Source organism: Gymnogyps californianus, chromosome 8 (genome assembly GCF_018139145.2).
Source record: "Gymnogyps californianus isolate 813 chromosome 8, ASM1813914v2, whole genome shotgun sequence".
NCBI classification, from domain to species: domain Eukaryota; kingdom Metazoa; phylum Chordata; class Aves; order Accipitriformes; family Cathartidae; genus Gymnogyps; species Gymnogyps californianus.
Genome location: NC_059478.1, coordinates 5,206,433 through 5,223,898, shown reverse-complemented (window position 1 = coordinate 5,223,898; position 17,466 = coordinate 5,206,433). Strand labels below are relative to the sequence as shown.

Genomic DNA, 17,466 nt, shown 5'->3' with positions numbered 1-17,466 from the left:
GCCTCCTTAGCAGTCTGCCTGTCCCCTGCTGTCATCTTATCTCCAGCCCACACGCACTCTTGAGTCTGCATCGTGCTAGCCTGGGCATCGCTTTCAGCCTTCGGGCCCCGCATCCTGCTGCTTCAGCTCCGCAACCCTTGTCATCTGTGACCTGTTCACAGTGATCCCTTCTGATAGGGACAGATGTGGTCCATACTGCTCTGAAGGATAATTCTGCTCACCTTTCTGAGGTGCTCCAATAGAGAGGCCGTATCTATCCCCTGAGTCTACCACAGCATTTCAGTCTCCTACTTTGCCTCCCAAAGGAGGCAGATGCTGTCTCAACAGGCATTTCTTTCCTGGACCTTAGCATTGGGTTCCATGTGATGGTTTAGGGTCTATGCTCTGGGGTTACCTTAAGACAGCACAGAGAATGGTTTCACCAGCGCTACTGAACCCTTGGCCAAGGCACTGACTTTCAGCTAGCTCAGTCGGGGCTGGCCTGATTGCTGGAGTCCAGCTGCTGAATTTGCTCTTGTTTTTTAGGTAATCCTTCATGATACGAAAGAGCTGCAGGAGCTACGGGCCTTCCCGGGGCCTCTGGCCAGGTATGCCACACCAGCAGGCCCAGGAGCTGTGTCCTGGTTGTGCTGGCATGGCTGGCCTGGGAGGACCTCTCCTTTGGGAGAAGACATGAGCTCAAGGCAGACTTTAGGGTCCCGATGGTTTTGAGATATCTGCAGAGGCCAAGTCTAGGTTCAGATTGGGAGCCCAGCCTGTTTGTTGCGGTGTAGGTTGGTTTGGATTGTGGGAGATGGTTTTTTTGAATATTCGTAGGGTGTGGGTTTAGTGTGGTTTGTATGTCTGACCTTATTTTGTACTCATGTTCCAGAAAACTGATTTTTGGGAGATCTCTTTGGATGTCTAAAGCCCTGAGTCAACCTGTGGTTTAGCTTTTCCTAAAGTTTTTGTCCCCTGAGACTGTTGAGCACGGCAGGGTCAGACCCATATGCACCTTCATCCAGTGTGAACCTGGGGATGAATCATGGCGTATTGCATCAGGTTGTCTCTGTATCGTACTGGTTACACCAGCGTGTCTTCTGGTCACTCGTAACCAAAGCGGGGAGAGGAAAGGAGTGTGCAGAAGGAGGAAAACCATTTACTGAGCAAAAGAACTTTGTATGCCCAGAAGCTGGGTAGAAGACCTGGAGGGTTACTTGTGCTGAAGGGGATGTTAGGAATATCCATATGATGTGTTGGTGTGATTGAGTCAGGATCAGTGTCTCCCTCCCTGGTTCCTCTCCTCTGGCTGATTTGGTCTCTCAGCCACCTTTTCTTTCAACTGTCTGATTTTTTTTTTTTAATTGTAAGACAGCAGTTCTGCCTGGTTTGCACATAGCTTAAAGGTTTCTGCTTCTGTTTCAGACCCAAAGGGTTTATGTAGTCACAAGCATGTCTTTCTCCCTGCACCGTGCCAATTAATCAAAGATACTGCCTGTATGTGTGCCTGCTCCTACAGCCTCGGATATCCACGGCTGTAACAGCAGCGCAGCTAAGCAAAACTGAGGTTCTTTGCAGATGAATGGATGAAAATATTATCAGGAGGGCAGCGAGAGGGTTTGAGGTGCCCTCTGCATGCATGAAACACAGAAATCTGCAAGGAGTCATAGTAATGATCAAATTTAGGCATTTTTGAGCTTGGTGTGGCCAGGGCGGTATGTGGTTGTTAACACTGGGGATCTTCTCTGTCTCTCACTTTGAATCTTTGGCATCCCTGTCAGTGAACCTGGGGACACTTTGAGTCTGAATGATGTCCTAGATTGCTTTGCTTTGGGTTTCTTTTGAAGCTTTTCTTTGCTGCTGTAGGGAAGATCTGCACAAGGTGGATGTGATGACATTTTGCCAGCAGAAGATAGCCACGGGCTGTGATCTCTCAACACAGAGAGGCAGAGATTCAGCTCTTCTCTGGAAACTCCTGGTCCTCCTCTGCCGGCAGAATGGGGTAGGTGTCCTGTGGAAGGGGCTGACTCTTTTGATCTTAGAAGTGAGACAAGTTTATAAGTCCCTTAGGTGCCTCTTGGTCCAGCTACTATTTTCAGGGGGGGCGTACCTTAAAAGCATCCCATTCCCATAGTACTATCAATCGGTTTGATACTGCCTCGATATTTGGAGCAAACCTTTCTCTGTGATTGCTTTTCATCCTTGTGAACTACCAACAACCCAATGCTATAGCAGCTGTGAAAGGGACTGGTGCCACCTTCATTGAGGAGCCAGCATTTATGCTTAAAAGGGGATTATTCCCTTAAGACAATGTAATCCACCCAGTCTAATCTGTGGCTGCTTGTTGGAAGCAGATGAATAAGATCTTCAGAGCAAGTGCTGTGAAGGTCTTGCTAGTTGTGCTGAATCCTTTGCCCTCCAAAACTGTGTGCTGGTGGCCAAGGCTGGTCTTGTTGGGGAGATGCGCTAGGACGAGAAGAGTGTAAGGGTGTCGGACTGGAAGTGCCTGTCCGCCTTTGCTCATGGGACGGCCTCCATGGGCCTTGCTCTTTACCTTCGCTTTCGCAGTCCATGGTGGGTTCAGACACGGCTGAGCTGCTGATGCAAGACTGCAGGCGGCGGGAGAAGTACAAGAGTCAAAACCCCACAGCAAACCTGATCGGCCTGACGGATGATGAGTGGATGTTGCGTCAGCCAGGGACGCTGGACCTCATCACGGGGGAGGTCCCTCCTGTTGTGGAGACGCAGGCACAGACAGTGGAGAAGTTCACCAAACTCCTCTACTATGGCAGGAAGAAAGTAAGTGGTGAGTGGGATCCAGGACGCAGGGCTGACTTGTTCTTGGCCCCTTTGGCCTCTTCAGGTTTTAAAAGGAAGGGTGGTCAAGAGATGCCTTGTGGTTGTGGTATCAACCCTTCAAGCTGTTTGTACAACAGGGCTTATGGCAGTGATTTCCCACCATTGGGAAGTGGGACGGGACCCTTAGTGAAGGCAAGATGCAGAGGCTGCTCCCAGCGCTGTGGGTTTAGTTGCAGCTATGTGATCTCAAGGGAGACCAAAGGCACAGGGAGAGACAGGAGGGTTGGATGCAGAAAAGCTTGGGTGCCCAGGCTGGGATCCCACAGTGGTGGCATTGAGAGTTAACAGGCAGCACAGACCTGGAAATCCAGGAAAGACAATATTACCATGAAGGTCCCAGTTCTTGTCATTGTGCAAGGTAGAAAGATAAAGGGGCCTTTGTGAATATGGAAGAGTTTTTTTGGAGGGTATTAGTTAAAGCCAGAGCAGTCATCAGAGCTCGTCTCTGAGCTGGGTGAGCAGAGGGTCCCCTGGCAGTGGAAGAGGGCAGGGAAAAACAGAGTTAGTGCAAACCCTTTTTCTTCACCTTGGCTGCAGGACGCTCTGGTCTGGGCCATGAGAAACCAACTGTGGGGCCATGCCCTCTTCCTCTCCAGCAAGATGGACCCTCGGACCTACAGCTGGGTGCTCACTGGGTAAGTTGGAGAAGATAAAGCAAGGTATGATGCTCTGTGACTGGCTTTGCCAAGCCTGTTATCCCTTTGGGAGCCCTCAGCCCCAGTGCACTGAAAAAAGAACATTGATTTCAGCTGGGCTTTTTCGGGGGGGCACAGGGGAGAGGGGGCATCCATCTGGATAGGCTTGAGTCCTTCAGGCTTCCTGATGGACAGGAGAAACCAAGTGGGGGCTGGAAAGCAGAAGGAAAGCCATTCCCTGGAGATGTGGGGTGGATTTATTCTGAGTCTTTGGCTTTGCCCTTGCTGCCCTAGCAACGGCAGCCGTCGGGGTAGGGGGAGCTGAGCCATCTTCACCGTGATCCATCCTGGTCTGAGCTGTTCATCCCACTCGTATGAATGTTTTCTGGTGGAATTAACGTACTTAGTCTGGATTGGGTTGAATCCCTTCAGGGAGAGTTAAGCAGAAATTTTCTGTCTTGTGCAACCCGAATTCTTTTAAGGTTTTATCCAGCATCGTCCTGGAGACTTGCCTGCTCTGGAGGTAATGCAGGTCATCAGCCTGGTGGGCTGATGATCCTTTCTGCCTTCTCCAGGAAGCCCCTCAGGACACTGCTTTCCTGGGGTATTTGGGACATACTGTTGGAGGGGAATGAGGGTTTGGGGTTTCAGCATGGCAGCCCTATCTCTGCTGTCTCCTCACAGGTTCACCAGCACGCTGGCCACCAATGACCCCCTGCAGACCCTCTTCCAGCTCATGTCGGGAAGGATCCCTCAGGCAGCGCTGGTCCGTGAGCAACAGGCTGGCCCGGTGCGTGTACCTCTGTCACCTGCCTGTGACACCCACCTTGTGGTGACCATCTCTGCTCATCTTCGCTCTCTTCTTGTCTCCCTCCAGTGCTGTGGGGATGCCATGTGGGGAGACTGGAGGCCCCACCTGGCCGTGTTGCTGTCCAACAAGGTTGGAGACATGGAGCTGAACCACCGAGCCATCGTCAACATGGGAGACACTTTGGGTGAGCAGAGGCCGTTGTGAGCGGTTATGTTCCCACTGTCTTGCAATAGTGGGTGGACACCTGCAATGTCACCGTGCATGTCCACGCTGGCAGGGATGTACGTTGGTGCTGAGATGGGGTGTGCATGCCTGTACCCCCGGAGCTGCAGTGCCTGTGCGGTGGCAAGGATGAGGCGTTGATGGATCCCACTGCCCTTTGTGCTGGCAGATGAGTCGGGCTCAGGCACATCCACGAGCTGCTCTTTTGGAGATACCTGGAGCAGCTGGACCCAAGGAGGGCATATGGAACTGCAGGGACTGAGACTTGCTCCCGGTGGCGGGGACTCCCGGGGGTTTCATGCCAATGATAGCACCCTGCAGAGTTGAAGCTGGAGCTGGACCCTGCTCAGGCTCCCCTGGTCCTACCACTGAACTGAAACCCCCTCCTAGGTACAGAAGTCAGCAACTGGGGACAACTGACAAAAAACAGGGAGAAGGGAGGGATCAGGGTCTGCGTGGACAGGGAAGAAAAGTGGGGTGGTTGGGTTTGGGTTTTCATTTGAGCTTGGGGGCCTCCAAAGCAATGCTGACCACACGGTGACCTCTCAGGACTAAGTGTTTGTCTTTTTTCCTCCCATCCAGCTGGCAAGGGAGCAGTCGAAGCAGCTCATTTCTGCTACCTGATGGCAGATATTCCTTTCGGTTACTTTGGGGTGAAGGCAGACCGCATGGCTCTGCTGGGCAGCAACCACTGGTGAGTGAGCCCAGGAGGCAGTGCTCTTGCCAGCGTGACATGTCCCACCTTCTCCCCATCCCTGGGATCTCACTTCTATGCAAAAGCAACACCTGTTTGTGGGTTTTTACTGCTCTTAACGTGAGCTTTGCTCTGGGCCTCTCCAGCTGCAGGCTGGCACAGTGGTGGAGCTGTGAATCTGTGTGTGGGGCTGTCTGGGGAGAGAGCTCTGCTCCTGCTTGCTGAACCTACCCCTCTCCTCTGCAGTCAGGCGTTCGCCCAGTTTGCCAGGACGGAGGCTATCCAGCGGATGGAAATCTTTGAGTACTGCCAGCAGCTACGACAGCCTGAATCCTTCCTGCTCCCCTTCCAGGTAGCGGAGATGCACAAGCACATCTGGTGCAGCAGCTCAGACCTGCCCCAAAACATGCATCCATCCCCTTGAAGCCAGGGATTCAGGCTGCTCTCCAAGGCTTGTCCCCTTCACTGGGCTTTGGGAGCGATGCGGAGGCTGCCCTGGCTGAGGGGTTCTTCCAGCGCAGGGCTTTGGGCAGATTTTGGGGAACGGTGTGTTTGATCAGTGCTTGCTCGGGTCTGGTTGCCTTCCTGCTCTCTGGGTAATGGATAGGCTTTTCATATTGCAAATAAGCACCCGGCTGCTGCTGCTGCCTCAGGCGGTGCACAAATCGGGTGGATAAATGAAGGTGGTGGGCTGGCATGGTCTCCCCACCGCCCATCTGCTGGCTCTGGGCCGGTCTGGCCTTGCGACAGTGCTGTGGTTTGGGGAGCGAGGAAGTTGCGGGTGACCTCTGGGTGATGAGACCCATGATCCAGGGTGCTCTGAGGCACGCTGGGATGATGTGCCATGGCAGAGGGGACCCACAGGCGTGAGCATCTCCTTGCTCACCTGCGTCTGCTCTGCTTCCCTCTCCCGAGGTGTACAAGCTCCTCTATGCCTCTCGCTTGGCTGACTATGGGCTCCCAGCCCAGGCCCTGCAATACTGCGAGCAGATCGCCACTGCACTCCTGGGCCAGGATCCGGCCAGCCACCCTGTCCTGGCCCAGCAAGTGATGAAGGTGAGTCTCGTACCCTCCTGCATCCTTGGCAGGGTGTGATACCCATTCAGGACCGGTGCGGTGGGAAGCATCCTCGGGGTTTCACACGGCTGGGGATGCTTGGCAGCTCTGAGCAGCCCCCCAGGGTTTGCTGCCTGGTGTGTGCTGAGTACAGCAAAGCCAACACCTCCATGGAGCCTCTAATACCCACGGATTTGGGTTAGAAAACAAAGGAATTGTGTTGACTGCCAAGTAGGAGCAGAGCTATTTGGAAGCAAAGGATGTTTTTTATTCTGGAGAGGCTTTTTGAACTTCTAAATGGCACAGGCTTAAGAAGCTGAAGTTTAAGTGCTTGACATTTCCCCTCCAGCACATCATCCTATGATTCCATTTACCTGCTGGGGGCTCTTTTGGGGTGACAGTGAATAGGAGCGTGTCCCAGCTTGTAGCACTGAGCCCAGCTCCTCCGCTTCATGAGCGGGGCGCTGGGGCAGAGAGGGGTGAAGCAAAGTGTCCCAGGTCCCCTGGACAGGTTGGGCTCTTGGGAGAGCGGATCTGCCCACTCCATGCACATCACCAGGGCAGTGCTGAGGCTACTCGAAGCCTTCCTCCGTCAGGAAGGGGGCGAAAGCCGCGGTGCTGTGAGATGAGGGGCAGCAAGGATGCCCACCTGAAGTGGGTGCTGCAGAAATCGCCCCAAACTTGGCTCACGCAGCACCCCCCACCCCATTGTTGAAACCTGTTTACTGTCTAACAGCCTCTCAGATCTGCTGTTCTGCTGGGGATAATGCTTCTCCTGGGAGAAAACACTTTCATCTGAAAAACTGGCGCATTCGTAGACGCTCTTGTCTTTGATGTTTTAGACTGTGTTACAAATTATGATACACATTAGTGTTTGATTAAGACTTCCCCTCTTTTGAAGCTGGGGACGATATACAACCAGGTGCTGGTTCATTAATGTTGGATCAAAGTGCACATTAGCTTTTGGATTAAACATTCCCCCTATTTAGGAGTAATCATGCTTATAATTTCCTCTTTCCTGCAGTTGATTTAGGGTGAACACACGTGTGGTTGCAAAGAGATGGGACAGTGGGTCTGTAGGTAGTGCAAGCTCCTGGCTGGGTGCTGGATTACTCTGCTCTCTGTGGCCAGTCCCTGTCCCAAGCTGGGCTCCAGCCGCGCGGGTCGTGTCTTGCTGTAACCTCCCGGAGTTGGGAAGTGTGTTTTGTGCTGGTTTGGACTTTGTTTTTAAAAACTTTGGGAATAGGAAGAAATGGCTGATGGGGACTGGTGTGGGGGGCGATAGCTGAGACCTGTGTGGCTGCAGAGGGTGGCTGAGCTACAAAGTCACTTCTGGATGGCTTTTGGTAGCCCTTGATGCGGTAGCCTTGTAGCAAAGCGTAGAAGATAAATAAGGGTGAAGGAGCTTGAAAAAATCCCCAAGAAGTGGGTCGATATCAGTAAGAGAAAATTCAGTAAAGACTTGAATGAAGAGCCGTGCTTTGAGTGTCATCTCCCTCATCCAGCTGTCTTAAAACTGGACTGTCGTCTAAGTGATTTCTCCACACTGGGATTTAGCTCTGCAGGGAGCCCTCCATCTCACCCTGGGCTGGTGGGATGGGTCACCCCAGAAGAGCGTTTTGCTCTGTTGATGGTAGCTGGAGCCCCATGTGATTGAGATGGCTGCAGCCAGGGTGGCACAGACCCCTCTCTTGCAGGAGAAATTAAACATGCAGCAGCAACACTGCAGAGAGGGACATAGTGGGGGGGATAGTGGAGCATGGCAAAAATACTGAGCAGCAACATAACAGGATGCTGTTGCAGAAAAGAAAAAAAAAAATCCAATGTTATAATGTTATTCTGGGCTGTGAGAGCAAGAACGGCATGTGTGAGACAAGGAGGTGATAATCCCGCCGTGCTCGGGTCTCGGGGGTCTTGGCTGGGGCACTGTGCCCTGTTGGGGATGCTGCGCTCAGAGACAGGGACAAATTGAAGCAAGTGCAGGAGAAAGAGCAGGGGTGATAAGAGATTGAGGGGAAAATGACCTCTGAAGAAGGCCTTGGGGTTATTTGTTTCCAGGCAAGATATGCTGGGGGAGGAAGGGGTACAGGGGATGTGATAACAGCCCTCTGGCACGCAGGAGGCTGCTTTTCAGGGGATGGTGCCTGATTGTTCCTGCAGCTTCTGTGGGAGCAGGAATCGAGAGGCTTAATTTGCAGCAGGGAAGATTTCACTTAGATATTAAGAAAAAACTCCTTAGCTCTAAAGGACATTAAGCATCAGGACAGGCCTGGGAGGCTGTGAAATCTTCTCCCCGGAGATTTGTAAGTGCAAATTGGACAAACATGGGCTGGTGTGGGCACACAGGATTTTCTTGAGTGTTTGCAGATGGATCAGGTAACCTCAGAAGGTCCCTCCCAGCCCTGCATTTCTGTGGTTTTCCGTGTGGTTATTAGCGATGGTAATGCTTGTTGCAAAGCTGGGTGAGGAAAGGGGCGGGTGAGCCCTTAGCTCAAATCCTACCAGTGCCTATCCATCCTCCTAGGGCGGGTAAGGGATTGATGCACAGCCCTGGGAGCTGGGCTGTTTCCAGGCTTCCTGGTGGGGTGTTCTGCAAACCTGCCAGTGCCCCAGGCTGGCTGTCAAGTGGAATTAAAGGTGCTCATTTTCCTCAGAGGCGAAAAGGATGATAATAGTTACCTGTCTCTCTGATGTGAAGAGCATCTTTGACATCGGTACTTTGACATCTCTGCGGAGGTGGCTGAGATCGCCCTGCTGGGAGGCTGTCTGCGGGGCACGGGATGGGCCAGCACCTCTCTGTGGCAATGCAGGAAAGAGAATAAATCTTGCACAAGAGGCTGGTGTTACTTTTACCCCTGTATGATGAAGTGCAGCTCTGGTGCTATTTTCCCCTGGGCCTGTGTGCCTGGCCATGTGCAATTGCTGTGAGGGTTGGTATCTTCCCTGCGGATCTGAGATGTGTGACGAGCCCCGTTGCCCCCCTGGCTCTGCAGCTAGCCGAGCGGCTGAAGCTCTCCGACCCTCTGCTCCTGGAGATGCCAGAGCAGGACCAGATGCTGGAGCCCGACTGGCTGCTACAGCTCCGAGCCTGCTGCCAGGAGTGGGAGGTAAGGAGGAGTGGGGATGCTGTGGGGCAGCTGGTCTGTGTTGTGGTTTGTCTGCAGGAGCATCCTCCTCTGCCCTGAATCCGAGGGGATGAGTATGGAGGTTCGAAGGCCGTTGTTACCCAGGTGCCTTTCTCCTTGGCTTGTGAGCTGAGAGATGTGGTCTCTGCTGTGGGACCTGCAGCTTCAGTGGGAGCAGGGGGGTTGCAGCGCCCGAGGGTGTGAGCAGTGAGGGCTGCAGAGCTTCACACAGGGCAAAACACTCCTTGTCTTGGTTCAAGGTGGGCAGTCAGGGGCTGGTGGGTGTGATGATGATCTCTTGCCATGAGGATGTTGCAAAGGACACTGGTGGGGTATCACCTTGCAGACACGTGCTCTCAAGTCCCTTAACTGTGGTCTGGTCCTTGGATTAATGCTCTTTGTTCAGGTTTCATGTCTGCTTTTGGTTTTGTGCCCTCTTCTGTCTCCAGTTTCCCCTCCTGCCTGAGAGCACAGCAGGGCAGCAGTGCTGCAGCCCCCTTCACTTGCTGGGAAAGAGCTGTGACCATGCTGGTATGGGTCTTACCTGTAACCTGGGCTCCCACAGCCTGGGGTGGGTCGTGAGCCCCAGATCCACGAGCACCATCCTTTCCTTTATGTTGGCTTCATGGTTTCCTTAGTCTTTGCCCTGTGCTATCCCTTTTTCCATCTGTTTTATCACATTTTTTCCCCTCTGACTCCTTGCAGGTGGAAGACAACCTCCCTCCGGAGGTGGCACCCACTCAGCCAGGGCTCTCCTGGGCTGCGGCATCGCTGGCAGGTAAAGAAAACAAAGCAGCAGGTTGCAATTGCCACAGTAGGCTTCTCTGCATGTGGAATTGTGCTGCCAAGGGCTGGGAGGCAACTCCCTGCTCCTGGCAGCATTTCTCAGCAGCTGCTCCTTGCTCCTTACATCCCCTGCAGAGCTCAAAATTTTGCTCCTGCCTGGATGCATCCATCCAGCGTGGGGCTGCCAGGGATGGGCTGCAAACCGAGGGGTCGACGCTCGTGCCCTCCACATGAAGTCTGAGCAATTGGGCCTAATTACTGCAGCCTCAGAAGTCCCTGTGGGCGCTGTGGGAGGAGAAGCGGGGGCGGGTGGCTGGATGAAGCATGTGCCTCCTGGCCGAGCCTCAAGGGAGATGGCCCTGTTCCTAGGCAGTCCCCTGAGGATGTGAATTAGAGGTGAACTTAAGAGTGAAAGATTCGGGAAGGAGCTTGTCCCTCTGCGTGCCGACCTGCAGCATGCCTGTTGGTGAAGCCCCAGCATTTCCCCTTCCCTGCTGCCTCTTTCATATCTTTGCTTTGCCTCTCGGTGACCCCAAGAGTCCCCTCTGGCGACAGTCCACCCAGAGGGTCAAGAGACATCAAGATGAGGGACATGAGCCTCCCCTGGGTGGCTCTCAAGGGAAGGGCTAGAGAGCTTTCCTTCCCTAGCTGGGCAGCGCATCCATCGGGATGTCCCATTGAGGAGAAGTCAGGGGCTGGTGACCCATCGGCGTTGCTTCACAGCCACCTCCATCAGCCGGACACCCCGGCGCAGCCTGCTGCTCCTCGCTGCTGTTCAGATCTGGATTTCTGCTGGAAACGCCGGCACTGATGGGTGGAGAATAAAGGCTGGTGCAGACGGGATAAAACATGACCAATTCCTCCAAGCTGTTTCTTCCTATCAGCTTTCCCTGCTGCTGCCAAATTCCTCTTCAAAGAGCTCTCCCAGGCAGTAAAAAGGATCATCAATCCTGATTGCCTTCTGCTGCTATCAGGGCTGAGGCTATGATCATCCTTCCCTGGGAAAAAGTCGCAGGTATGATGGGATGGCTTCTCCGAGCGGCCAGGTCTGCTCCATGTAGTCTCCGCAGCTTGCTTTCCCGATGCTTGGCCCTTTTGTTCATTGAGAAGGCCATCCAGAGTCGCCATCTGAGGGACCTGCATGCAGAGAAAGCTGGCTTGGTGCTGAATTCATCCATCTTGGAAAGACAAAGCCCGAATCAAGGTGCCAAGCTGGGATCCACGTGGTCACAGCAACCTCCCTCTCCACCCTTACAGCCTGGGCTGTCCTCCCTGACTTTTTCCGGCTGAGCTTGCTGGGCAGTGTGGAGTCGAGCATCCATCCTCCTCCCTGTGGCTCTCAAGCATCTCCAGGCTGTGTGGGAGCAGCTCGCGGGTGTGAAGCAAACCCTGAGTGGGCTGGAGGTGATACCGGCAGGCAAAGCAAAGGGTTTTGTAGCCCCGTAACCAAAAGGTGCCATAGTCTGTCCCTAGGCTCAGACCCACCGGGTCTGGGTCCTGCCTGGCCGTGTCTCACGGCGATGGGAGAGAAACTTCCCAGCGCCCAGCGTGTTTCTGGCAGGAGGCTGCAGAGCTGGAACAAGCAGGACACGCACCTGGGACCTGCCTGTGCTGTGTCTAACATCAGACAGAGCAATGTGTGTGTGTGTTAAATAAAACAAACCCCACTTGCTCAACCTGCCTTTCAAACAAAAAAAAACCCCAACCCTGAATAAATCTGCCTAAAGCAAGAAACTCATCTGTGGGTGCTCCTGTGGAGCAGGAATGAAGGCTGTGGCTTCCCGGTGAATTTTCTTTCCTGCTCGGGGTGTGCAGCAGGAGTGGAAGAAAAGGCTGGAGGCCCCGGGCTCCTTTGAATTGCTGGGCGCGTGCTGCTTGTGCTTGGTCTCTTTGCTTCCATAGCGTTCCCCTTCTCAGTTCATTTGCAACCTCAGGCATGGGAGGATTTTCCCCCTTGTCTTTCACAGTCCACCTTCCTTGAAGCCTCTCAAAAGTCCCTGCTGCTCTGCTGTGCCCTACCTCCTCCCTCGCCCGCCTGTGGTCCCTGGGGTCCTCCTCACCCCCCTGCCTCCTGCTGATGTATAATGGAAAAGGGGAGAATTCTGTGCAACAGCCCGATGAAATTATAAACACCGGAGTAAACTCCTGAGGTGTGGGTTGTGTTTTGTTTGGTTTTTTTTTTTTTGCAGATGGAGAGCCTGGCCATGAGCTTCCACAGAGTGAAGGCTACCAGTATGACCAGCAGTACCAGCCCATGCCACCCCAGGGAGCCAGCTCCCACCAGGATGTGTCTCTCCAGCCCCTGGCACCCACTCAGGTCTCAGCATCGCCGCTGCTCGGCATCGGGCAAGAGCTGCAGCCCCCTGCGCTCAGCCCAGGGATGGCTGCCCCTCCGGGAGGGGTTTTTGCTGAGTCCCCTCCGCAGTCGGTGCCGCCGGCAGGTAAGCGTTCCAGCTTTGTTTCTCTGCAAAAGCGCCTGTCCCCAGTTAGTAGCAGTGGGATGGGATGTCCCTTGGGGACGTGTGATTCCCTGCGGCATGTGTGTCACTTCGAACGCTGCTGCCTTCACCCAGTGCCTCGTTTCCCTCCAACCTTGCCCAGATGCGGAGCCACGCTTGCCCCGGTGCCGTGCATGCAAACCAAGTCCACCGCTGCCGGCCACCCTGGGCAGGTGGGTCTTCATTTTCTCACAAGACCTTGCCCAAAGCAGCAAGGGAGGGCAGCTGCGGGTTGGTGGCAGTGCTGCCGCTTCCCTGCCGGATGGGAAAAGCAGCTTCACGTCCAGCAATGCAAGGCAGGTTTTTGAGATGCACCGATGCATCCTTGTGACTTACTGCCTCCCTGGTGCTGGCATGGACGGGGACCAGAATGGCCTTTTGCATCTCACGTAGGGACATCTTGGCCATGTGGCCTTGCTCTGGGGTGGGATGATAGAAGCACTGAAAATACCTCTGATAGATGTGGCAGGAGCTCCTTGGGCCAAACCCTGACTGTGTCCTTCCCTCTGCTCCACAGGAGAAGCTGGGGAGCCCCAGGGCACCCCGCTGTCCCCCAGGGGGATGCAGCCATCCCTCCCAGCAGAGCAGGTGAGTCAGAGGGGTCAGGGAGACCATCGCATTGGGGGCCCCGGGGGGATTTGGGACTCGCTAGCTCATCCTTCCACACGCTTAACTCGCACCTCATCACGGTGCTAGTTGTCCCCTTGGGGACCTGGCAGGTTAGGGTAGCCCTCTCCAGCCTCCTACCTCTGGGACCATGGGCTGCCCACTGCACCCTGCTGTGGGTGCTATCCCTCCCCACCTGCTGTGTAAGGGACACGGGGGTCCCTGGGGATGCTATCTGTTAAGCCTGGCAGGGAAGACTCCTGGGGATGCTCTGATCACGCTTGGGGTGGCTCCTCTGGGAACACCACGTGGCAGCTCCGATCTCTGATGCCAGGAGGAGTTAAAGGCAAAGGCTCGGACCATCTCTGAGAGCTCCACCGTCTCCTTGGAAGATGACAGCCGGCCTTCCTCAGAGAGTGCAACCGAAGACACTGCCGAAGAGCCGGCACCAGCGGAGGCGGTGAAGCCGGGTGAGGATAAGGTGAGCGTGCCACAGCCAACGTGAAGCCTCGTGCTCTGAGCTTGCCTGTCCCTGATGCCCGCTGTGCCTGCCCTGACCTGGGCAAAACAGTGCCCGCTCCTGGCCGGTGCGGGGGGCATCTCAGTGGCCAAGGCATCCTCCCCTTCTCACCCGCTTCTGTTGACTGTGACAACTTCCATTTCCCAGAGCTCCGGATTCAGGTGGTTTGGTTGGTTTCGGTCGAAGCCCACCAGGGAAACTTCTCCCAAAGCTGCATCTGAGACTGCCCCAGACTCCCCCACGCCGGAACTGCAGGTAGGGGATGAAAGGCTGTCCTGTCCCTGGGTGACACCTGGAGTTACAGCCATGGGGACAGGTGACACTTCTCCCCCCTTCACCCAGTATTTCTCCCTCCGTCCTCGTGCAGGTGGCTGGGCTGTGCCATTGCATGGCTCTTTATGGCTGTAGCTGCTGTGTGGGGACAGAGCAGGACCGGGAGCCCTTTTAGCCTGGAAGTGAATCCTTGATTAATCATAATTGTAAATTTTTAAAGCCTCTTTGATCTGGGAGGTCCTCCGAGCACTCAGCAAACTCTGCGGGGATAGCTTGCCCTCCGCCGGAGTGGAAAGCAGCAGCTGCGAGCAGCACAGCTTGGGCAGGTTTTAGGAGCTGAAGGGAAGGGAAACCTCTTTAATTGGAAGCACAGCAGAGGGGGGGAAGCAGCCACGCGTGGATTATCCCAGTCCTGGTTGAGTCCTCAGGGTGTCACATCCCTGACTGCAGGCTGATAGTGGGCTTGGAGGGAGATGTTGGAGCAAGATCCTCCCCTGGAAGTTTCCTCCTGGTTGAGAATGACCTACAGCCCCAGAGCAGGGAATTTTGGGATATTTTTCCAAAACTAGCAGGAGATGAGGAACAGAGGGGGGACCCATGAACCCTGGTGACCCCTTACACCATACACAGGCTTGGTGTCCAGCCTCCTGCCTAACTTTGAGCTCTCTGGGTGGCTTAGCTTTGTGACAGAGGTTGCTTGCCCTGGCCCTGTAGCTCCCCCTTAGCTTGGGTGCCTGTAGCTCTTGGGGTACCTCTCCAGCAGGATGGGTGCAGAGCGGTACCCTGAAAGCGTGGTGTGGTATCTGGTGCAGAGGTCTTCTCACCATGCAAGGAGCTTCAGCTCTAAACGGGTGGATGTGGTTTCAGGAACGGACGTCGCCATCCCCACCCGACGCTCCTCTCGCGGCTGGGACAAGCCTGTTGGCTCAGCCTCCCTCCATAAACCCGGTAAATGCTGTGTGGGTCCCCTCACCCCTCTCCCTGTCGGCCTTTTAGAAGCTGCTCCTCTTCATTTTAAGTTTGGGTTTTTTTTTTTTTTGGTTGCATGCCCCAGGAGGAATGCAAGGCGAAAATACCTTTGCTGTTACTCCAGTGTCCATTGAGATGAAAGGCTCGTGGGATGCAGATGGTGGGCAGTCAGCAGGAAAGCAGGTGAGGAGAGGAGGGAGGTGTATTTGTGTGTGATGGGGGGGGGGTTTGTCCAAAATTGGGGGGCGGCTGCTAAGTTTCTCTCCCCTCACCCCTTCCAGACCGGCTCCTACAAACCTCCCCCACCGGTGGGGACAGTCCCCCTCTTCAACCCTGCCCAGGTCTCTCAGGTAAGAGTCTCCTCCTGGGGTGTTGCTGGATAGGGCTGGGGGTGGCTCCTGGCTTTGGGGGTGGCTCCTGGCTTTGGGGGTGGCTCCTGGCTTTGGGGGTGGCTCCTGGCTTTGGGGGTGATGCTAGACTGTGCAAGCAATCTGCGATGGGCAGGAGGATATAGGGGTATAAGGGTTTGGTGTGTATAAGAAAAGAAATTGGGGGAGGACAGTGATGGGGGTGGGGGGTGTTTGTGGTTGCATCCCAAGGACAGCAGATCCGCATTTTGGGGTACCAACCCTCCCTTTACACCATCTCTTCTCTCCGCTTCCCAGCTCGCTGCCGCTTCTCGACCCAACCAACCCAGGCTGCTTTCCCGCCGCCGCTACCCCAACCTGCTGTGAGCGGAGAGCCGGGAGGAGGACGGGGCAGAAAAATCAACGTTTGCAGAAAGTTGTTTTGGTTTTTTTTTTTTTGTTTAACCAAAATGGTGTTTGTGATTAATTTTGTAAGGTGGGGGGGAAGAGGTCGGGGGGGGGCCCTGCAGCCCCGGACGACGCGCTGCGTCGTCCGGGGCTGCAGGGCCCCCCCCGACCTCTGCCAGCAGTTTTGGGGGTGTTGGGGGGGGTTTAAAGGATATAAAGGGGGGGGGTGATGGATAAAAAAAGGGGGTGTCCGGGGGAGAGTAGTCTGAATTGGGTTATAGAGCGATGCCCCACCTCACCCATTGGACTCAACCATCGCCGGCCGTGAGTCTGTCTCAAAGCACCGCGGGGCCACGAGCATCCACCGGGGGCGGGGGAGGTTAAGCCCCGCCCCACGGCTTCTCCTGCCCTTACATCCCCTCGACCTTAAACGGGCCAATCACGCGGCGCCCACCCGCCTTGCTGGTGGCTCACCCGCCCCTCGTGGGCGGGGCTCTGTTAGAGCCGCGGAATAGAACGGGCCCTTCTCTCAGACCTTCCCCGAGGCGGGGCTTAGCGGGTGACGCGCACCCCGTGCGTGGCCTCGGCGGTGAGCTTCCCCCGGACGAACCAGTCTCCCCTACGCTCCTCTATATATATACCCACTTCTCTCTCTGCTTCGAGCTCAGGGTGAGCCGCCGGCGCTACCCAGCGCGCACTGCGCCGCATGTTAATTTAGAACCGCCCCTTCGTCGAGGGCGGAGCTGGAGGGGGGTGGGGTTTGTCCCCTCGCGGCCGCCCTGTGTGGAAGGTAAAGCGCGGCCTGGCGGCTGGGGTCCGCCTGCCGCCCCACACCGAGCGGGCTGCGGGGCCCGGGCCCACTCGTGACAGGCTATGGGGGCCACGACCTGCGTGTGACAGACTGTGGGGCTGCGGCCCCCCCTTGTGACAACAGGTGGGGCCAAGAACCGCTTGCAGCAGGCTGTGGGGCTGAAACGTGCCTGTGACAGGCTGTGGGGTTGGGGCCTGCTCGTGACAGGCCGTGGGGCCATGAGCTGCCTGTGATGGGCTGTGGGGCTGAAGCCTGCAGGGTGTGGGGTTGGGGCCCTACTTGTGATGGGCTGTGGAGTTGAGGCACACTCGTGACAGGTTGTGGGGCCGAAACCTGCAGGCTGTGGGGTTGGGGCCCCCTTGTGATGGGCTGTGGGGCCGAAACCTGCAGGCTGTGGGGTTGGGGCCCCACTTGTGATGGGCTGTGGGACTGTGACCTGCCTGGGACAGCCTGTGGGGTTGGGGCCCACTCGTGACAGGTTGCGGGGCTGGTGCCTCGTGTGACAGGCTGCGGGTCCAAGACCTGCTCGTGACAGGCTGTGGGTTAGGTCCAGGCTGCCCTCATCAGGCCCAGGGAAGTGCTGCGAGGGCTGGGGGCAGTGGGTGAGCACGGGGGTGGTGGGCGAGCGTGCGGGTGACTGACTTTAAAATGTCTCCAGAAACGTGAGCCTCTAGCGCTGGGGCTGTTTGCTTTTCTTTTTTAAAAATGACTATCGAGGCTGATGCAAAGTCAGGGCGCCTGGCTGGGCAGACACTGCAAACAAGCACCCTGAGCATGGCTCACCAGGCTCTCCTTCCTTCCAGGGCCAGATGCCTCCGGGTTTGGCTCGCAGGGCTGCACAGGTGGAAGTGACTGGCTGAGCCTGGG

General features: G+C 55.6%; 1 protein-coding gene across 1 annotated transcript in view; it reads left to right on the top strand.

Moving 5' to 3' along the window:
• SEC16B (SEC16 homolog B, endoplasmic reticulum export factor) overlaps positions 1 to 17,466 on the top strand; it is a 21,366-nt gene extending 3,900 nt beyond the window's left edge. The window contains 20 exon segments of the mRNA XM_050900959.1: positions 526 to 587; positions 1,846 to 1,981; positions 2,548 to 2,778; positions 3,376 to 3,473; positions 4,158 to 4,239; positions 4,351 to 4,468; positions 5,089 to 5,200; positions 5,447 to 5,552; positions 6,116 to 6,256; positions 9,250 to 9,363; positions 10,087 to 10,159; positions 12,357 to 12,608; positions 13,183 to 13,253; positions 13,606 to 13,752; positions 13,939 to 14,046; positions 14,932 to 15,008; positions 15,114 to 15,216; positions 15,291 to 15,383; positions 15,699 to 15,816; positions 17,403 to 17,466. Of these exon segments, the coding sequence (XP_050756916.1) occupies positions 526 to 587; positions 1,846 to 1,981; positions 2,548 to 2,778; positions 3,376 to 3,473; positions 4,158 to 4,239; positions 4,351 to 4,468; positions 5,089 to 5,200; positions 5,447 to 5,552; positions 6,116 to 6,256; positions 9,250 to 9,363; positions 10,087 to 10,159; positions 12,357 to 12,608; positions 13,183 to 13,253; positions 13,606 to 13,752; positions 13,939 to 14,046; positions 14,932 to 15,008; positions 15,114 to 15,216; positions 15,291 to 15,383; positions 15,699 to 15,767 (2,193 nt within the window). The 3' untranslated portion in view covers positions 15,768 to 15,816; positions 17,403 to 17,466.